This window comes from Micromys minutus (assembly GCF_963924665.1).
Source record: "Micromys minutus genome assembly, chromosome: 9".
NCBI lineage: Eukaryota > Metazoa > Chordata > Mammalia > Rodentia > Muridae > Micromys > Micromys minutus.
Window position 1 is genome coordinate 48,660,485 of NC_137978.1, and position 22,931 is coordinate 48,683,415.

At 50.9% G+C, this 22,931-nt stretch overlaps 1 protein-coding gene across 1 annotated transcript in view; it reads right to left on the reverse strand.

Annotated features, from left to right (window-relative positions):
* Nucleotides 1–22,931, reverse strand: part of MAN1C1 (mannosidase alpha class 1C member 1) — a 135,797-nt gene that overhangs the window by 64,415 nt on the left and 48,451 nt on the right. Inside the window, exon 2 of the mRNA XM_080920885.1 lies at nt 13,146–13,242. Coding sequence (XP_080777011.1) covers nt 13,146–13,242 — 97 coding nt within the window. The remainder of the gene's footprint in view (nt 1–13,145; nt 13,243–22,931) is intronic.

Consider the following 22,931-nt stretch of genomic DNA (forward strand, 5'->3'; position numbering starts at 1 on the left):
AGCCATATACCCAGGAAGTGACATAGACAGAAGCCTGAGCCACATGGTTCCCTTCCTCGGTCCTTCCCTTCTCAGGGCCAGCTGGAGCAGGTAGGACAATGGCAAAGACCTCAAATGGACTATTCCCAGTTATGGGGGGGGGGGCATGGTTGTATGTGATTTAGTCATTGAAACACAAAGCAAACGCCACAGGCAGGGAACTGCAAGTTGTCTTTCAGACTTGATGAGAAAACACAAACTTGAATATTAGCACCAAACTGTGCTGACAGCACCCTTCCGGGGCTCTTTGTCTCCCCGGGGCTCTTTCAGAAAAAAAAAAAAAACGCCATCCTGCCTATTGATTTTGGTAATGCTTGTGAGGGCCGCCTTCTGTGGAGTGTGGAACGTGATCTTCCTGCTCCAGAGGCCCCTGGCTGGCAGGGCAGGGATGTGGCTGAGTGCTGTTTCTTTCTGCTCCTGATCCAACCCTGCAACCCCCATCCCTGAGCCCACTGCGGTTCACCCAGCTGCAGGGACTCCCAGCACACCAATGGACCTCGTGTGAATCATCCGTATGGAGTGGAACCTGCAGTTCTGAGCAGCTAAGAACTTCAAAGCTAGGCATCCTTGGTTCCTGGGCAGGAGCGGGTACTTTAAGCTACATCTGCAAACATGGTGTGTACGCTCAAAGAAGGTCTCTTCCAACAGACATGCCCCCACCTGACCCACAGTGAGCGTCCTTTAGACTCGAAGGGGCCACACTCCGGCTCACTCTCTCCTCTGTAAGCGTGTTTTTGTGCAGCCCATAAAGCTTATCTTCTTGTATTATGCAAATGCTGATTTCTCTGCCCTCATATCTTGTATGTATCAATTCGGACGTGTGACATTGTGTCTAGAATCCCCTGTCTCAAGTTTGTGTAAACAGCTCTTACCAGTTATTATCTGCCTTGTCAAATAATGCAGGTCTCTCTCACCCAATGGCTGAGCAATGGCGGGCAAGATGTCCACCAACCAGAGAAAAGAAAAAGGGAGAGAAGGAGGCTCAGATCAGTGAGGGGGAGGATTTGAAGACACGAGGAAGGGGTCCGGTGAGACATCACGGAAACACAGCCGAAGCCCAAAGAGCCAGATCAATAATAATATGCAAGTACCAAGGGACGGGGCTGGGAGGTAATCAGATTAGCATGAAAAGTAAATATAGATCATTTAACAGCTCAGCTATTGAAGTGCGGTTTTAAATAAATATCGGTTTCTCCTGTGTGGCTATTGGAGAATAATATAAGCTAAAGAAATACAGCTGCCACTTTAATTCATTGTAATACTTATAATAAAGGTAATTCATTTACACTCCTGTGGGTATTTCTGTGCCATGCCTCCCCCCCCACTCACATTTATGTTTCTGGTGTGAAGTGTGGAAGCAGCCACCCTGGGGAGCCATGCCGTCAAGAGCAAGTTGATGGGTCCTCGGCGGGATACTCAAGTGCGTACATGTTTTCCGTTCAAACTCCAAGCTCAAGCCCCTGTGTCTAAATAAGTTAGGAGGTCCACTCAGTGTGGACGGTGACTGGCACAGAGGAGGAGACACCGCACAACTGTCAGATGAAAGCAACAGATTCCTGTCACCCCAGTAATGGCCACAAGGGAGAGTGTCACCATTCGGAAAGGGATCATGATCCGGTCCTGTGAAGGAGTGGTATGGAGTCAGAATCTGAGGAAGCCATGACTCCTGACTCTCCGGTCAATCCTTTGTGTCTCACGCAGTCCCAGACTGGAGACATTCCATTCCTGTCCATCCCAGCAGGACACGTGACACTGGTGTGGGCTGCAGAGCCGAGAGACCACTCCATAACACTGGAGAGGAAGCAGGAGGGAGGCTGAAGGAGGAGAACTTTAGTGTGAGAAGCATTTGTGGGTGTCCCGATTCACCCCTCAGAGGAGGCAGGAAGATCAAGATCCCTGCAGACCAGGGCTGAGCAGGCAGCGCAGGAGACGAGGAGAAAGGTGCCATGCCGGAGGCAAGGATAGCGGAGGATCCAGAGCTCTCACCCGGCTTGGGGCTGCCGATGGGTTTAACCACATTGCGGAACTAGCACCTTCCCGGGAAAATTGGGAAACACTGAGCAGTATGATTCCAACATGGAGTGTGTCTCACATAATCACCTGCTGTTCCCACCAGGAAAAACAACAACGGCCACAACTTAGCTAAAGTGCTCTTCATCCACCCCCCCCAACCCCCCCCCAAGATTCCTGGAAATGCAAATGGGTCTAGCCCTATGGGAAACAGTCAAAGGTCTGTACCCCTGAGATCTGTATCCCAGACGTAAACCCAATAGAAACAAAACCCTATGCCCACTCACAAAGGACATGGCAGCATTATTTATTAAAAGGAGAAAAAAGGAAACTTAAAGTGTCTGTCAACTACTGAGCTACATGGGACATATCCATACGATGGAAAAGTATTCACCAATAGAGAGAGGAAAATACCAATAAATGTGGATGAAACACAAAACATACTCAGAGGGGGAAAGGAAAACAGTTACAAAGACCAGCTGTCACACAAACCATATATTAGTTACTCTTGCGTTGCTATGACAAAATGCTTGCGCAACATCTTAACGGGGGAGGGAGGATAGCTTTACCAAATTGGCTCATGGTTTCAGAGGGTCTCAGGCCATCTTGGCAGAGAAGGCATGGAGGCGGGTGACTCAGTCCAGACTGTAGGCGCTTGTGGTGTCATCCCCAACACAGGGCAGGTATAATGTCCAAAGCCCCACCCCTGGAGGCACTCCTACCACTCAGGACCCACCTCCGGAAGGTGAAGGCTCCTCAGCCTTCCGGAGAGCACCACAAGCTGGGAAGGAAGTGATGGAAACACAAGCTTGTGGGGGGGGGTGTCCATTCGGATCACATCACAGCACTTAAATAAAGTGCTTAGAATTAGCTGGTCCACCCAGGGGTAGGGGTGGGACAGGAAATCGGATAAGTAGAACCATGTGCTCATGGGTATGGGGTTTCTGTGGGAGCTGATGCGAATGTTCTAAAATTCATTGAGGTGATGGCTAAAACCTCCATAAATACACCAGCATCATTTCATGGTTAAAGAAGACATCTTTTATGGTAGCCTATACACAGTTAACAGTACCAGAAGCAAAAATGGCCAGCAACAGTAGAATCGGCAGAAGGACCTCATAAACTACTGGGCTGGAGAGATGGCTCAGTGGTTGAGAGCACTAACTGCTCTTCCAGAGGTCCTGAGTTCAAATCCCAGCAACCACATGGTGACTCACAACCATCTGTAATGGGATCTGATGCTGTCCTCTGGTGTATCTGAAGACAGCGACAGTGTGCTCACATATATAAAATAAATAAATCTTTAAAAAATTAACTACTATTCATAACAGAAGGATGAAAGTAAAACCCATGTCTAGAATGCGCAGGACATAAAAGCTTAGATCAGACAAAAGGAGTCCCTGGTGTCAGGAGTCAAAACAGCAGCCACCACTGGGCACCCACTGACCAGGAAGCTTAGATCAGACAAAAGGAGTCCCTAGTGTCAGGAGTCAAAACAGCAGCCATCACTGGGCACCCACTGACCAGGAAGAACCTCTTAAAGAACCAGGAACCCATTTCTGCATGGCTGGTCCACAGCTGTATCTGCAGATCTCACTGTGGTGTGTGTTTATGATTTTACTGGGTAGATGCTTAAGTAATACCTAAGAGTTTCAGGGGATTTTTTTGTTTTTGTTTTTTGTTTTGTTTTGTTTTATTTGTTTGCCTCCCTCTAGCAAGTATTTTGTGGCTTTTCCTGGAGACACATATTGACAGAACAAAGAAAAAGGTCCCTCAAGTCCAGCTGAATGAACCAATGGGTTTATCGGGGTTGGCTAAATGGGCACCAGTGACTTAAAGGCAGCTGCCTCACTCCAGCATCCCTGGTGCTCCCTGTGGGACTTGCAAGTGACCGAGCTGGACAGTACCCTCCCTAGCAACTGTCACTGCTGATATAACTGCAAAGCTGGGGCTTCATAAATCTCTTAAGTTTCAGGAGCTTCCTATAGTTTGTGAGTTTCCTTTATTTCCTGGGTCTTAACCACACCTCCCTCCAACAGGAAATGCTCCAATCTGAGGAAAGAAATATGCAGCAATTACATATGAGAACCAATTCCAAACAATTCCATATTCCAAAATCAGGGTTCGGATCCAGGTTGTCAAGCCGCAGGTTAAGAGTTCCTGCCCCTTGGTACCATCCTCCCCATCCTCGGGCACCAGACCAGTCTGTAGAGAATCCTATTGGCATGGCCACTGTGTGAATCCACATTCCAGTGAATCACAGAATTCGCTAGAGAATTTGGCAAGTGCGTGCCATCAGCGTGGTGAGAAGAGAGGGGGCCGGTTGCTATCGGCTCAGCCTTGTTTCCAAGGAAAGAAAGGTCTTTGGAGAGTGGGTGGAACACGCTGCCACGGGGAGGGAATGTCAGTTTCAATGTGAATCATTTCACGCATGGCAGTAACTCACTCTGGGAATAGATACCCTGACTCACTAGGCTCCCACAGGAGCAGGACTTGTTGCTAACATTTCAGATGCCAAGAGAATCAGCAATAGCAGAGAGACAGAGACAGAGACAGACAGAGAGACAGAGACTGAGAGACAGACAGAGAGACAGAGACACAGAGAGAGACAGACAGAGACATAGAGACAGCGAGCGAGCGCACCTAATAAACAGCCAGGAGTCCAGAGGCAGAGGCCCTGTGCACAGGCCCTTTGTGTGGATGCTGACAAGGCTCAGAGGATACTGTGGGCTCTGGTGACAGCCGGCGCCAGTACTGGGACACCAACCCAGGCCTCCCGCCTGAGAATTCTTTTTACAACAACCTGCTACTCTATTTTCTAAAGAAATAAATTCTGCTCTGTGCTAGGGCTTTTAAAAGGGAAAAGAAAAGGACCACGATGCATCTTAATTAGAAACTGCTTGGAGGAGAAGGCGGTCTCCAGGGGAGGGAGGGCCCTGCCAGTGGCCAGCCAGCTGCCTGTAAGCCTGAAAGCCCGGTGAGTCATGCGGTAGAGGAGTGTTTATGCTGAAATCACCCAGGATGACCTGAGAGGCATTCTGACCATCAGAAGGTGGCTAGGGGGATTGTCATCCAGGGAGACCTCATGGGGCTGCAGCATTGTCTAGTGACTGTGGGTCCAGCCTGTCCTTCAACTCCGGGGCAGCTGACTTTTCACCCAATTACCCTCCTCGTGGCAAAGGCACATCTGCCAGTGGCCTGAGTTTCTAGTTCATTTCCTCTGTGCCTTTCCGCCCTCTGGCCTCCGGATGGAGCCTGTCGGGCTTCTAAAGCATGTGACTTCCTGGAAGGGTGCTGGCTGTCCCAACGGCCTGACCTACTCTGTCCAAGGAACGATGATGGCGTTGCCGCTCGATCGCAAAGTTGATGGCAGTCATTTCTCAAAGCAAACCCCAGCCCAAGTCAGGAATGTATGCACAGCTTGCCAGAACAGCCAGCTGCCCGGCCTAACGCTGATGTTCCAAGAACTATAGCTGTTTTTCTTCTCCCAGAAGAAAAACTCCAGGAAAAACAGATCATAAGACAGAAACAGTATTTTTCACCAGACAACTTGGAACCACTATTACTTAACCAAAGGGAAGAATTAGGCACTGGGGAAGGAGGGGGGTCTGGCAAGATGGCTCAGCAGGTAAAGATGATTGTTTCTAAGCTTAATGGTCCCTGGAACCCTTATGACGGAAGGAGAAAACGGATTCCTGAAATATGTTCTCTGACCTCCACATATGTGCCAAGGCGTGTGTGCATCTAACATACAACCACACACATGAATAAACAAATGTAACATCTGTGCAATGGAGAAAAAAGTTCTTGTATGTATTAGTATGCAGGCGTCTGTGCATGTAGGTAAGAGAGGCAGAGGGCAACCTCGGTGTCTCTAGACACAGGCATGGAACTCGACAAGTAGACTAGGTTAGCAGGGCAGTGACACCTCTTCCCTGGACCTGCCTGTCTCTGTGTCCCCAGTGCTAGGGTTACAAGCATGCATCACCACGCCCAGCATTTTAAGATCAGATCTGAGAATCGAACTCAGGCCATTAGGCTTCCATAGTGTTTTCCCGACTGACCATCTCCCCAGACCGGGACGGAAAACCCTTAATGTCTGATGCTGTTCTGTGTGCCGACCCTCCAGCCTCACACGGGAGTAAAGGAAGGGTGAGAGGAGGGGGTGATTTCCTGGCGAGAGCCAGGGATGGGATTTCCCAGAACCAAACTCTGAGAGGCGTGGTAGAGATCCGGGGAGACGTGGGCAAGTCAGCATGCTTCACAAACTCCTTAGCTGGCCAAGCTGGCTTCTCTAAAGGGAGCCCCATGGGCCGGGGAGGAGCTCTCACATCTGAAACGGACCAGGAAGAACAGCATGTGTACTGATGTGTGGCATGTGTACCCATGTGCTCGTGCATATAGGAGGGTGTGAGCAGCGTGAGGTGACACTACTAAACCTACACCCTCTACAGCAACTGTAAAAATGACACCTTGGGGTCTGAATTTATTCGCTCCTCAACATCCTATTTGCTCGTTTACAAGGCAAAGACGATTTCTCTCTCTGCCAAGGCCGAACACGGCCAGCCTGTGATCCGAAAATCACACCATGCTCATTTTGCCTCTTAACTTACTCGCAGCCATTAATCATCTCCACGATGGGGACTGGACCGGCATTTCTATAGGGGAATCCACGGGCAGAGACAGAATCCAATTTGGTACTCTCACAATCACTCCGAGAGGCTTGGCCTGGAGCTGGGGAATATCACTCTCAGGCTGAGCCTCGGGGAGCCAGATTTGCTGACTAAGCAGGACAGCCACTTCCCCCGGTCTCTTTGCTGATTCCCAGCGAGAGCACACTTCATGGCAGGAGGTCAAGGCCACTGAAGGGGATGAGAGAGCGAGTATGGCCGAGCCAGACTGGGAACAAAGAGGAAATGGTCCAGGCAGGCTGTTCATTCTTTGTACAATGCATCAAGAGCCTGCTGCGTGCCAGACTCTGCTCTTGCCTGGACCAGAATCAGAGTCGTTATTATTAATTAGCAAGTAGAGTGCCGACGGCGGCGACTTCCACTTAATGAGTGCACGTGGGCAGGTGTTGCGCCAGGTGTTTAACACACAGCAGCTGCATTTGATCCCGGTGCCGGAGGAAGCTGCTGCTATACCCACTGCGCAGATAAAGAAACTGGTGCAGAGAGGTCAAGAGACCCACCCTAGTTCAGAGGATGAGTGAGTGGCAGACCCAGGCTTCAAACCCAGGCTGGCCTGATTCTCAAACCCCTGCTCCTTGCAGCTCAGCCCAGATAGCCAATAGCAGGGCTGCAAGCCATTTCTGAGCTTCCTGGGCAGATTTTTCTAGGTGGGAGACAAGTCTTTTGAGCTCTAAAACCTCTGCTCGTATCCAGTAATGACGTGGAGGCATGGGGACAGAGGAAGGGGGACACATCCCTCTAACCCTGAGTGGAGGCATGGGGATAGAGGAAGGGGACACATCCCTCTAACCCTGAGTGGAGGCATGGGGACAGAGGAAGGGGACACATCCCTCTAACCCTGAGTGGAGGCATGGGGACAGAGGAAGGGGACACATCCCTCTAACCCTGAGTGGAGGCATGGGGATAGAGGAAGGGGACACATCCCTCTAACCCTGAGGCAGGTTTCTTACACTGCTCAGGTGGCACAGAGCAGCATGCTACCTTACTGTTTGGGCTTCAGAGGCTACACTGCCTCTGAAGTCCCGGCAGTTGGTAGCTCTGTCCTCTTGCCTGTGAAATGATATATACTGGGTAAATGAGGGTAAATGACACGTTACAAGTTACATGAGGGGTACCCTGGAGTGCAGCTCTGGTGTCTAGAGGGATGTGTATTTAGGGTGAGTAAGACTCTTGGCCCCCAACTCCTATACCTCCTGAAAGACAGTTTTGTGCTGAAGCTCTGAGCTTATCTACATCTGGTTGTGACCTGGTCACAGGAGTGGGCGACGTGTGACAATCCGGCTAATCTCTGGATGGGTGTTGCAAAGTGCAGTGGGCATGGATGCGCTGCCAGGGTTAAATTGAACTGTCTCCTCCAGCATGTCCCTTCTCCCCATGCTGAGCCTCAGTTTCCCCAACTCTAAAACAAAGGAACAGCCATGCCATCAAAGGGCCCCTCCCATGGTAACAAGGCTCTGTCCTGTGGCGTTCCTGTCAGGAAAGGACCGAGTGCTCACCACACAGAGGGAAAGATGGCCAATCGCTAAGTGCCACCGTCACGACTGGCTGACGTGGAATCCAAAGATGGGGTGTTGCTGATCACTTGCCCTGGACACCCCAAACCCTCTGTTGGCTACAGGCTGGTTTACTCTCTGCTGCTTTCTTGACACAAGATTCTCAGACACTGCACAAACTGGCCAAGAGGTGCAGCACCCACTACATTCCTCCCAGGGGCAACAGGGACAGGATGGGGGACAACCCTATGGCCCTTATGTGGGTTTCTGGGTCCAGGGAACCTGGGTATGCCCCACAACACAGGAGCAGCAGGGTTTGACCTGCACTAGGGTTACAGTGCTGGTTATCTGCAGAGCTGTATCTAGGCATGCACATCGGTGTGTGTGTGCTGGCCACTTCCTTTAAAACAATCCTGGGAAGGAAACACTGTTAGGAGCCCAGAGAAGTTAGGAAACTAACCCAAGGTCACACAGTAGGAACAGCAGAGTGTTATTAAATCCCTGCCCTCTGACTGTGGCGGTAGAGCCTCTCAGTGAGCTTTTCTCAGTCTCCTACCTTCTAGGTGTGGGTATTAGTAGCTGGCCTTTTCCACAGGCAAAGAGACTAGGCCTCTGTACACCAAGCCAATCTGTGGCTGGCTCCTCTACCATTGCCTCCATATACGCACGCACACACACACACACAGACACACACACACACACACACACACACACATACGGAGTCCCAGGCTGAAGACTGGCCTCTGTGACAGAAACAGTCAGAGCAAGTGACCCCATGCCTCCGTGGTGCTTAGGGCTGGGTCTGGTCCTGTGCACATCTCCCTATTACCATGGGGGAGAGACTGGTAAGATGGCTCATCAGATAAAGAAACCTACCAAGAAGACCAGTGTTCGGGGCTAGAGAGATGGCTCAGCGGTTAAGAGCACTGACTGCTCTTCCAGAGGTCCTGAGTTCAAATCCCACAACCACATGGTGGCTCACAACCATCTGTAATGGGATCTGATGCCCTCTTGATGTGTCTGAAGACAGCTACAGTGTATTTATATATAACAAATAAATCTTTTTTTAAAAAAGACCAGTGTCCAATCTCCAGAACCCGTGTCACAGAAGATGACTAACTGCAGATCTCCACCTTTACAAAGTTGTGCTTGCACACGCAAAATCAGCAAGTAAGGCGTATATAAAATATATAAAATGGTTATGATCATCACAGGCCCTGCCCTCTCTGCAGACATTCCTCTCTGCCATCCAGCTGGGCACTGCGTTTCCCATGTGACAAACTTACAGAGGAAGTGACAGGCCAAGAGTGGACTGTCTTCTCTAGTGACCCGCGGGGCCTTGGGAGTGTCTTCCGATGGGGCCTGCTGAGCCGGATGTGGACAAGAGAAAACAACGGAGACAGTAGAATGCCTCACAAAAACGGGCCCAGCAAGACAATCGCCCTCAGAGAAAGGCTAGTTTTGATCTGAGGAGGACAGGCAGCACAGGGTGTTTGGCATGGAGAAGGGCCACACAGGAAGACCACACACTTGGGCAGTGGCCATCGTCACCACCGCTCCTGTAGATCCTGGCAAAGGGAGGCACCAGTGCGAACTCAGGGTCTTCCTCACATGCATTCTTCTGGTCCAGAGGAGTCCCCAGGACCAGACTGTGAGGGCCTGTCCCATCTGAACACACAGCAGGGGATGGATCTGCCTATTCCTGCCTACCCCGGGGCATCCCGTGTCCACGGGGCTCAGGCTGCTTGGGGTCACTGAGGCCACCCAACAGCCCTTACAGAGTCGGGGAAGGAAGTTGGATGGCGGTACAGGGCTGGATTCAGGCCAATGCTCCTGCCATGGGGTCCGATCCCTCGCTCTAGGGCTGGACCCTTATCTTTTCTGGATCTGAGAACTGTCCCCACTGACAGGGGTTCTAAGGCGCAGGCTGTGCTGAACATCAACAGTGGCCCCAGCTCTCAGAAACAGAGACAGGACTAGCCCAAGGTCATTCAGCAAGGAAGCCAGGAGCCTGGGTTTGAACCCAGGTCTGTGTGACTGTAGAATGTTATGCCAGTTACGGCATAGTCAATGGTCACCTCTACTTGTCCCTTTCTGAAGACCCTAGACAGGCCCCAGAGAGTGTCAGGAGAGGGGCACCAGGGTAGTCTGGGTAGACTGAGACTCCACTTTGTCATTCACCCCTTGAGTTCCAGGCAGCTGACCCCAGGCCCAGCACCCAACACTGTGGAGAATAAAAATACGAATGAATCAAAGCAGTCTTCCTGACGGCAGGCCCCACCCTCCTTTCCCCAGGTCATGGGTATACCCGGGGGGGGGGGGGGGGGAGCTGAGCCTGTTTACTGCCAGGAGTGCTGTGGGGACCAGGCAATGAGTTCCTAGCACCCTTGAGTAGCAGTCAGAACACCAGAGAACCTCAGAGCCCTTGCAGGTTTTCTGGAACAATTCCCATTGACTTCAATGCAAATCATCACTCGCTCCTAATGCACGGTTGTTTGAGTGTTCACACGTTCCCATGGCTGTCCTCACAGAAGCTCTAGGACAAAAGCTGCATCTGGAGCCCAGAGAGGTTAAGTGCCTTGGGCACAGCCACACAGCTAAGGACAGAGGGAGGATCTGCACGTGAGTCTTCCAACTTGAGGGATTTGTTCTTCCCTTACGGAGTGAAGTCCTGAAGAGCTGTGCCTTAAAATCCTACACCCGGAAAATGTACCAATTGATTTCAAACATAGACACCCGACCGACAACACCAGTTTCCCTTTGCGGAGAAGAAAAGGGGACGCTTTCTAATTACATTCCCACTTAGTCTGCCTGCCCATGTTTCAACAGCTTTAGGAAGAGCCACACCAGCTTCCTGTCCCTGAGACTGTGCCGCACACTGGGTGGCAGGTCTATGTGCTGGAGAGAGGAAGCAGCCAGCCTCCTGACAGAGAGCCTCACACTTTATGCTGAGGCCCAAGACCACCTCTTCTCCCAACCAGCCCAGGAGTTATCCTTAGGAAGTCATGACCGGACCAGTGGTTATGCCCGGAGTGAAATTCTTACACTATTCTTAATGGGATTAAAACAGAAACGACCTTTGTCCATTAGTGAGGCGGTTCCTTGAATTATGGTGACACATCAGTACAGTCAGCCAAACCAGTAAAGTTATTATTGATTGATTTTTCTTTTTTACATAGAGTCTACATAGCTCTGGCTAACCTAGATATCATCATGTAGACCAGGCTGGCCTCAAACCCTGAGATCTGCCTGCCTCTGCCTCTCGAGTGCCAGGTTGAAAGCCTGTGCCATCACGCCTGGCTTGAAGATTTTTAAAAATTAAAAAATGCTCTGTGATAGTTAATCTTCCATTTGACTGAATTTAAAAATCACCAAGAGACATAGCTCTCTCTGGGTGTTGCTCAGGAAACGCACTGTATGAAAAAGCTGAGCCCTGCTCTCTGCTTCCTCACTATGGAAACAATAACAACACCCCTCCCCCACACTCCTGCCACCAAGACAGATCGTGTGTCCTTCAACTGTGAGCCAAAGGAAAACTCTCCCTTCCTTAAGTTGACTTTTGTCAAATATTTGGACATAGAAATGAGAAAAACAACCAGCACACGTTCTTTTGGTTTGTTTGGTTTACTTTGTTTTTATTTTTTATTTTTTCAAGACCAGGCTGGCCTCGAACTCAGAGTTTCCCCTCCCTTTACCTCCTGAGTGCTGGGATGAAAGGCCTGAGCCATCGCTGCCAACACAAAAGTCCCTCCTATAGAGCCTAAACTGTATACCCAAAGGTAAATGCACAGCGGAGAAACTGGAAGGCCGCGAACAGAGACATCGGTGGTGACGTCAGCAGTGATGTCAGCAGTGGCTACATTTTCAAGATAGAGCAACTGCAATCTGTTCGTTTATTTTGCCCACTTTCTACTTTCTGGACCCCCTTTCCTTCTCCACTCATAAATGCATGAAGCTGCTCAAGTCCAATCCCTGCCACAGGGGTGACCTGTCTAGACAGGCAGGGACCCTCCAGCGCTGACTTCTGGAGGAGAATGTAGATCACATTTCTTGTAACGCCTGATACTGGGGGATACACACACACACACACACACACACACACACACACACATACACGCACACACACACACACACACACACACACATACACGCACACACACGCACACACACACACACACATACACGCGCACACACACACACACACACACACACGCACACACACGCCCCAGCCACAGTCATCCAGCCACTCTGCAGGTTTCCCTGGGGTTTCAGGTGAGGCTTTCTTCTCTGGATCCAACCGCAGCAGCCTATACTCCTTGGGAGTGAGGAGTGGGCGGTGTGGGGCTGCCGTTACCAGGTCCAGCACATCACCCTTCCCTAAAGGAAGGGGGTGCTCAGGCTGCCCCTAGCATCTTCTCTCTAGAGGACCTGTGGAGCAAGAGCTAGAGGACTGACATCCCAAATAGGAGGCTGAGCTTGTAGCCTTTAGAAGCAGAGAGACGCTCTGGGTTCAAAGAATGCTACAGTAGAGAGGGGGTACAGCCAGAAGGGCTTCAGGAGAAACATAAGGACATGTGGCTGATCTGCTGGCACCAGGCAACATGAAGGACACCCCAAGATTTTATCTAAAGGCAGCCCACGCTGGGCCTCTTTTAGACACACATTCTCTCTCTCTGGAGACAATGCCTTACTGCCACCGTCCCATAAGGTGAATTTGCCCAGTCGTCCATGCGCCCTGTCTCTCACCATCCTCACCTTCCCAAGCTCCACTGCTCGGAAGTGAGGATGTAAGAGCGGACAGACAGACAGACGCACTTGGGTCCTCTGAGTCCAGAGAAGCTTGGAAGAGCCCAGAGAAGGTCAGAGCAAAATGAAGGTGCGCTCGACGCCCCAGGGGTCGGTGTCAACTCACCAAACATGCTGCCCTCGAAGCCGTCCTTTGTGAGTGGCCGGAGCTCATTCTTGCCCATCGCATAACGGCGGTAATTCTGCCACGAAAAACGCATCATCTGCGGGAAAGAGCAGGGGACCAGGCCCCGGTGAGACAATGCTGGTGGCACCCACCATACCCTCTGCCAAGGTCTCAGACTGATTTTAGTCCCAGTCAGAGCTGTGTAGACAGCCGCTCCCCTCCAGTCACGCCACACAGCGGAGACCACTCACAGGTTTCCCAGAAGAAACCTACAGCACTGACCGAAGTCTAGCTTCCTTCGAGGCCAAGAGAAAAAACAGAAAGAAAAGGGAAAACTCTTAGGCGGGGAGTGTGGTTCAGTGGTAGGTGCCTGCCCATGAGGGCTGTGGTGAAAAGCCAATATGTACGGAAGGAGTTGGGTCAGAAGTGAGGTAACCGGCCCAAAGTCCCCCAGGTGGTCAGTCGGAGGGTTGGGAATGGGATGCACTTTCTGGTTTAGAAGTGTCAGGTCTATCCCCTAAACAAACATGAGCCTCTGTGGATTGTGCTGACCTGACCTAGGCTCCTTGGGCCCTAGCTGGTCACATGTATGGCTGTGGGCCAGGAGCTCCTTGAGGCCAGACACTATACCTGCCTCAGTTTTCCTCCCACAGAACCCAGCACAGGGCACTGTACACCCTCAGCATGTCTGAGGACTGTCACACAGATTGTGCGGGAATCTCGACATGAAGGCTCCTCAGGAGTCCTGGTGTTGTCTGCCTAGCTGCACTCAGCCTGGAGACGGAGGGACATGGTGACAATCTGCCCACCCTGCTCCTGCGTCTCCACAGTCTCCCTCATTTGACTTCTGCAAGGGAGGGTGCAGGAAGAGGGTCTCAGGGGTGGAGCTCTGGGGTGACAGTGGGGTGGAGTGAGGCTCTCTTGGTTTTTGAGACAGGGTCTCATGTGCTCTGTGTGTTCAGTGAGGATGCTGCCAAATGAGCTACTACAACCCTTCAACCTGTTCTTGCCGGTTCCCACTTCTCAGTGGTTCCAAACACTGTCATGTCTTGGTTTCCTATCTCCTGTGTTTCCTGCTTCTGAGGCAACCCCACCCCAGCCCCGCACTCCCCAGTGGTCAGCCTTTTTCCTGGTACCCAGGCTTAAGGGCTATCTCTTTTGATAATCACAGGGGAGTGACCTCACGGGAGTGTGGCCTAGACTCTGACTGGCAGGATGCTCTAGCACCATGTCCCCATGTCCCAAATGATGACACCAAGCCTCCGGGAAGAATAGCACAGCTAGCCAGACTGGACCCAGCGTGGCAGGTCCCCATCATACATAGCCATGCTCCCTGCTCCCATGGCTCACGCCAGCATCATGGCAGGGTGTGGTAAGAGCTCGGCACGGGTCTGGAGGCCCGCCCCCACTCCTCTGTTATTTTCTACTTATCTCCAATTGGCAATAACAGAGAATAATTGCTGGGTATGCGCGTGGAGGAAGAATGGAGTCCCTCCCTCCCTCTCTCCTCTGCACCCCCTGCCCCCGCTGCCGCTGCAGTTGGCGGTAGGGTAGGCAGCAACAAGATCTCAGAATACAAACCCCAGCAGAGCTGTGTAGGCTGCCGCACCCCACCCTGAACCAAGCCCTACTTAGAAAGAAATGAGTGTTCGGGAGGAGTCGTGAGCATCACAGGTGTATACTCAGAGCTGTCCCCTCCAGGCTGTGACCTGCCAGCTTCATCCGTGGAGGCTGACAGAGGAGGCCAAAGGCACAAATGATCCCCGTGTCACCCGGAGCTGGACTGGGAAGGCCCACAGTTGTCTCTACGTGCAAACCCTCAAATATGCACACACCACCCCTCAGGCCGAGATGCTTGGGCAGAGGAGCGTGCACACACCTAGCAAGCGCCTGCTAGGCCTGGGCGTGGGCTACAGTTTTAGCTGTACGTGGAGGCAATGTTCTCCCTGCAGCCCCACCCTCTCCCCCCTACCAGCTGTTCATCTGTCTTCCCTCAGGCTCCAGCTGAAGGCTGCATGTTCCAGTTCACCATCACCTGCTTACACAGCGTGTTAGAGGCTGGTCTGGGCTGCACGAGACCCTGCCTCAAAAACAAACAAGCAAAAAGACTCTGGTGCCCAGGATCAGGGTTTTTTACCCACTGCCATCAAACCATCCCTGTTACCCCCTATTCATGTGGCACACCTAGCACCCTCTGGCACAGGCACTGGAGGAGGCTTGATAAATGTTTGCTGGAGCATTGAATGAAAGAACAAACAGAAAAACTTGCCCTGTAGCCTAACGCGTGGCCAAAAGGTCCTATGTGGACTCCATGATACAGGTGGGAACTGGTCACTGAGCAAGGGCTGCTCAGAGAGACAGTTGTGAGAGGAGTCTGCCGGGTCCCAAAGGCTTGGTCAGACAGGTACACACAAGGGGACCTTGTCCAAAGGCATGATGTGATCCTAAGGTCCTAAAGATCTCATGGGTCACTCAGACTACTTCCTGTCTCACCCACATTTCTAAGTAGAACATTAAGCCAGCTCTATTTGAATACCCCCAATGATGTGGGGCTCACCACCTTACTAGTAACGCCACAGCCCCATCAACTGCACAATGTCACATGTCCTTCCTGAACCTATCTAATCTGTTCTCCCCTAGTGCCCAGAGTCAAGAAGCATCTTCGACACCCACACATTCCCCTCAGGGACCCAAGTCTCCTGTCCCCCTAGCTGAACAGACCTGCTCTGTCAACAGGTTTCCCCCAGCCTAACCTCCGAATCCCCCATGTTCGGTCATGGCACCCTCTGTGACCACATACCTTCCCATACCACATTACCCTCCTGTACCCTGTGACTCAGTCACCAAGTAGAAACACAATGTCAACCTGCCTTGGCTACTCTGCAGTTTCGGGTCAGCCCTTTGTCCCTGGTGACACTCATTTCACCAGGCTCTATCTGCCATCCCACATCCGGTGACAGCCATTTCTGTCTCCCATCCTACACTATCCCGATCTTTGTGGAACCAGATCTGTCCGTGCAGTTCAATGGCTGCCTGCTTTGGGCAAACTCAGACTAGACGGGCTGGCATCTGTGTGCAATCCAGATCTGGGACATAAGTGTAAATGGCTGGCTGAGGGCATGGAACCACCAGAGGGATTCCTCTTGGATCAAACACCACTTGCCGACCTTCATCCAAGAGCTTCCCAGCAAAACCTGTCTCTCTACGTTTGTATGAAAAGACGATGAAGGAAAATGGGTTCAGGATTGCTCTAGGAGAACTCATTTTGGCTGCCTCTGATCATTTCTTTTTGTTCTAAACTCTTACAAATCACTAACTTAAAGCCCTGTTGGTCCCACAAGGATGGCTATATGCAGAAAGATGACAGCAAAGGCATTGGCAAGGATGTGGGGAAACGGACGGCCTCATCAATGGAGAGTGATGATGGAGACCGGCAGGAAAAGGTTCCCATGTGAAGTGGTCTGGTTTCATTTTCTGTTGTGATAAATGCAGTAACCAAAGCTAGCTGGAGAAATTACAGTTCCACATCACAGTGTATCACCAAGGGAAGTAGAGACAGGAACCTGGAGCAGAGCCCAGGAGACACACTATTACTGGTTCACTTGCTCACTTTGGAAGCCTGGGAATGGTGCTGCCCATAGTGGGCCCCTCCCACATCAACCAACAGTTATAACAATTCTCCACAGACCACAGGCCAAACTGAAGTAAGCAAGCTCACCACTGAGACATTCTGATCCTAGGTGATTCTTGGTCCTGCTGACAATAAAAACCAAGACAGGGGAGATTAGCATTTAATCCAGTCTTTCTAGGTAAAATGACCATGGGTAAAATGGCTGTGGGAAAAAAAATGTGTCAGCTTAGGAGGCTCAGAAGGTCCGTCCTTAGAAAGACCTGCTTGTCGGGCTTGGCTTCAGCCAGGCTCTGGGTAGATGAACTTCTTGAGTGTTCCACGCCTGGTTGAATGATAAGGGACCCACTGAACCAAGACGGTACAAACACACTCACACGGAGCATTTGCTTTTCTGCCTGTGGCCTGGGATTTCAAGACATGTTAGGCAGAGGGTACTGACATGATCAGTCTCTAAGGAGCACACATGGAAAGAGCCCTTACATAGTCACAATCTCATGTGTATTCTGTACGGCCTCCCTGGGAGGGCACACTTGAAAGCCGCACCTGCTACCCTCCAGGCTTCTGGCCCGCACTGGCTCCTTGGTTAACTTTGCTGCGTGTCCATTGCTTTAATAAAGCACAGCTGTGATCAAAGCCGTGCCATGAGCCTGACGAGACCTCCCACCGAACCACTGAATCCACAGGTCCTCTGTCATCTTGATGAGCCCTGGCACACAACTAGAATTAAAATGTAATGTCATAGTTAGCATGAGATGTCAATCTGACACTTAAAGTCTACTGAAGGAGTCTCAACTGATGGGCTGCCCAGATCAGACGGGGTCATGACCGTGTCTGTGAGAATGATCTTCAGTGATGTGGGAGAGCCCAGCCCCCTGTGGGCGGCACCATCCCTAGGCAGGTGGGTTGTGTGATAAAGCTAGCTGTGCACGACCCCAAGGAGTGAGTCCGTGAGCAGCACTCCTCTGTGGCTCCTGCTTCAGTACCTGTCCTGAATTCTGTCACTGACAGGCTGTAACCTGGAAGGTGAGCCAAAGAAACTCTTCCTTCCCCGAGTTGCTGAGGCTATCATAGCAACAGAGTGGAACTGGAACCCAGATATCCACACAGAAACGTGGGCACGAGCGCTCACAGCAACACTATTTTAAACAGCCAGAAAGTGCAAATAAACCAAAGCCCATTGGCTGGTGAATGAGCCACAAGCGGCGGTACATCCATCTGAAAAAATATTAAGTGACCATAAAAAGTAAGGCAGAACACAGCGGCGAGGACGAGGCCTGAAACCCCACATTAAGGAAAACGTGCCGGGTACAAAAATACCACTTAGTGTATGATTCTAATTAAGAGTGACACCCAGGAGGGAATCCTGGTGACAAAGTGGAGCGCTGGCTGCTGGAGGTTGGGGAGCAGGAGGGGAGGAGACTGCTGTTGGAGATGAAGTGTGTGCATGCGTGCGTGGGTGGAGGTCAGAGGGCAACACTAGGTGTCTTCCCATAGTATTTTCTGAGACAGGGGTCTCTTACTGGGCTCACAAGTTTGAGTAGGCTGACTGGCCAACACACCCCAGGTGTCCTTCCTCCTTCCTCTCGAGTGCTGATTACAGATGCATGTCTTCACTGCCACTAGCAACTGCTGACTACAGACACACTACAGACAAATAAACCTGCACCCGAGTCCCCGGGGCTTGCAACATGCACCCTCCCCAGCCTAACCGCACACTTTTTAAAAGGTGGTCTTTACAGCCTGAGAATTATGTCTCAATAGAATTGTTACTGATTTACATATTTAAAAAAAAAGAAACCAAGTTGCCAGTAGTGTCTTAGATGGCAGGAAGAACCCAGCAACCCCTCAGAGATATTTCTGCCCCTAAAATGCCTCACCTGGACAAACCCTCAAGATACATCAGACCAACCCAAATGTTCAGCTGCCCAACAGGAAGAAAAGGAAGATTAAAAACCACTCACAGGAAGGAGACAAATTAGCCAGAACCTGCTACTCTGGAAGCAAATGTCCCCTGGCAGTGACCATGGCTGCTGAGGGGAAGGATTGGAGAGCGCAAAGGTGCTGACATTCTGGTTCTAATGGGTTTTCCGTGGTGGCGCCGTGGGGAGTGTTGAATCTTCCTAAAAACACGCAGTTACACATTTGGGGGCACCGTGTCTGCGACATACTCTCAGATGGTTCCGAGAATAGTCGTGCATGTCTACACGGAGATAAGAACGGAAGAAGTCGCGCGTGCATCACGCGTGCATCAGGGAATCTTGCTGAAGGCCGACACCGTCTTCACTCAAATGTCTGTCGCGTGGACTCTACTTCCCAACACTTACCCTCAGCCTTCCCACCCCGGAGACTGCCCCGGCATGGCAGGCTCTCCGCCAAACACAGCCTGTCCGGGAGAAGAGAGGACCCAGCAGACAAAGTGGGGACTGGCACCCTGGCTGTTCTCTTGAGATGAGACTGATATTGTTCAAACGGGCTGTCCATTCTTAGTGGTTTTAACTTTCAAATTAGAGTGTCCTTTGACAGTCTTGCTCACTTTTCGGAAGATTCGCTCGGCGTCGGCTCCACCGCCTCCATGCTTCTTCCTCTTCTAGGTTCCTCAGTTCTGTACCCTCAACACTCCCTTCAACTGTGCTTTAGATGAGGTCTGTCTCCAACAGGCCCATGTGTTTGGTCCTCGGTGTAACAGAGCTGTGAGGTATGACACCCCTGAACTGTGGGGGACCAGGTGGAGGTGACCACAGCACAGGGGCATGACGCTGGGAAAGGTCAGTGAAGGTCTTATTGGAGGAGGTTGCCTCACTGGATAGAACCGGCTGCTAAAAAGGGAGATTATTTTGGAGTGGGTTCAGATTCTTGCCTCCCCCTCTCTTTCTCCTCTGTCCACCCTACACAGTCCCTTCCTTTTCTGTTTCTCTACATGATGGGGTTCAGCAATGTGGAGTGGGGCATAACACTTTTGGACTCCCTGACTGTGAGCCAAATTGATCTTTTTTTCTTTTTAAAGTACCCACCTCAGGCATGTTGTTATAGCAACACAGAGAAGACTATGACATTTCTTATAGATAATTAAAAAAAAAAAAAAAGGTTGGTACCTATCCACACACCTGTCTATAATTTAATATAGAAGTACAGGGACTTAAAGTAGAAAAGCAGGCAGAAGGAAAACGATTACCCATCATTCAATCTGATCGCTTTCCCATTCTGGTGTCTCGTTGCTCCTAGTGAATACAACACAAACACACTCAGCGTTGTGACAGACACTTCCTAAACATCACTGTTAATGGCTATGTAACAGCCTGGAGCAGACCCATCAGCTCCTACTTCACCTGCCTGTCCAACTGAAGAAGACATTTCTGCGAGTTCTAGTTTGCAAAGCAACGCTACAGTGCGCACCTTTGTACATGAAACATTTCACACACTTTCCTTCATCCAGAGTTGCAGAGTTGTTAGCGTGTGTGAAGGCGCTCAAAGATGACAGCGGGGAGGCTGGGGCCACAGCTCTCCTTGTCGGGTAAAGTGCTTTCAGAACAGGCACAAGGACCTGAGTCCATCACTCTGGAGCCTATGGGGAAAGCGGAGCCCAGTGATTCCTGACTCTCTAACCTCAGTGCTCGGTAGAGCCCATTAGGGGCTCACTGACCAACCAGGCTGGCCAGAATAGCTCCAAGTTCAGTGAGAGACCCATTTCCAAAACTTAGGTGGGAGGAACGGAGAGATGGCTGGGAAATCCAGAGTACGGATTTCAGAGAACCCAGTTCAGTTCCTAGCATCCAAGTCTGGCAGCTCATAGCTGCCTAGAATTGTGGCTCTGGGGGATCTAACATCTCTGACCTCGGTGGGTGGGGAGCACACACACCGTCACACACTCACACACACACACACACACACACACACACACACACACACACGAAAGCAAATAGCTCGGCATGGTATAAAACTTGCCTGAGGCACACTTGGTGGCTCACACCTGCTATCCTAGCACTCAGGAGGTAGAGGCAGGGCTAGCAACACATCAGAACAACCCAAATGTAGGGACGCCAACAGGGTCACAGAAGGCCCTGGGGTTCAGGATGAGACCACGTTCCTACTTCCATGTCTTGTCTTCCCTTCCCCGCCCCAAAACAAAGTGTAACCCACAGAGCGCTCACTGCCTTCATCCGGTGCCTCCCTAGCTCCCTGACTTAGGCACGGCCCCAGTCATGAAACCAGTGCTTGCAAAATGATTATGTGAGGGCCTTTATAAAAAAATGACTGAGAAGCAGAACTGTACACAGATATTTTAAAGTATGTCTTCAAATCCTTAGTGCCAGGCAAGGATTACTCATTGTGTGCCATTACGAGGAAAACCAAGATATCAAGTTTTATGGCATGAAATTCACCGAGCCTGCCTTGGGCTGCTTTCTTATAGCACCCAGGATCACCAGCCCAGGGTGAGGCCATCCACAGTGGGCCGGGCCCTCTCACATCAGTCACTAAGAAAATGACCACAGGCTTGCCCTCAGGCCAATAGGGTGGAGGCATTTTTGTTTGACTTCTCTCTTCTCAAATAACCCTCTGTCAAGCTGATATAAAGACTCACCAGGCCAGGCTCTGGGGTACTGGCTGGCTGGGTCCTAGGCCTGGGCTTCTCTTCCTGTTTCTCCTCCTGCTGGGTTAACACACAGCTCCAGACCTCATTGTCTGTGTTAGCAAGCCCTGCTTGGCTGCATCTGCCCCACAGTCTCTGTGGTGCCTTTCATCCAGGGTAAGATGCTATTTCCTCTGTCTTTCCTGTTAACAACCTTTTATTTTCTATATCACAAACATTTCCAAACACCTCTGTGGGAAAGTCAGAAAATATAGGTTCATACAAATGAAAATCGTCAAACACCTCACCCAGAGATGTAATCACCATAAATATTTTTCCGTTTCTCAGGTCCTTCAGCACACATATACATTCACTGACTTCACGCCATACATTTTGATATCTTGTTTCTCCGCTTAATGGCACAAAATGAACATTCTTTGCTAGGCGTGAAGGGGCTGAAAACATACTTTTAAATATCTGTGTTCTGTTTTGCATCTCAGACTTTTTTCTTTTCTGAGTCTTGACTGTGCTGAAGTCACCGGTCGGGACAGACTGCTCGGCCAGAAAGTTCCAAGGCTCCAGCTCTGTCTGCACTGTCCCCACGCACAGCTTCCTTTATGAGTCCTGGGGACTGAACCTAGGTCCTTATGCTTCTGGGATGCACTTCACAGACACAGCCATCTCCCTAGACCATGTGACTCTTACAGAGGTCACATCGTCTGCCCTAATGCCCACCTCTTCTTCCCTGCTGGTCCCACATAACTTCCTGTCCCAAACAGCGTGTTCCTTTTTTCTTCAGAGGCCACCTCTGGGACTGTGTCTCTCTTGGCTCACAGGCTCCGTTTCTCTGGTGTGGGTTGTTCTGAGCTGCTCAGTGGTGTGGGCATCCGTGCCTGGAGAGACAGTGGAACCTCTTTTCTGCAGGTGAAAGTCTTAAGAACTTCTAGCACAGTGATACCTTGCGTCTGCCTCCTCCTGTGTCACCCATGTGGTGGCCGTGAGTCGTGGCTGTGGGCTCTAGGGGGATGGACTTGTGTCGTTGGACAAAGAACTAGAGATATCTTGAAGTCTGACTGTATGGTGGCACATGGCTCTCCACCCTGTGGGGCAAGTGAAAGGGAAGGCTCTGGGGTTAGGGTTAGGTGCTGATAGATGTTCTCTGAGTGGACGAGAAAGGCTTCCAGAAGCCCTTGGAAGCCACATTCTGTCTAGTGTGTGAATGCATGTGTGTGTGTGAGTGCACACACACACACACACACACACACACACACACACACACACACACACACACACACGGTGACTGCCCCTCCTTAAGTCTGATGTGAGCATCTGTTGTATCCCAAGCTGCCTCCAACCCAGCCGTTTGTCTCACCTTAACCTTCCTGTCTGGTTGGAGCAGGTCACTTCTCCAAGTCTCACGCGGTTCTCATGATATGTGACTACAACAATAAATTGTGTCTTGGGCCATGTGTTAGTTAGGTTTTCTATGGCTGTGGTAAAACACCAAGATCAAAAGCACCATGGGGAGGAACTGGCTTATTTCAGCATCCCTGAGCAGGAATGCGTCTTACTGGCTTCCCTTGCTCAG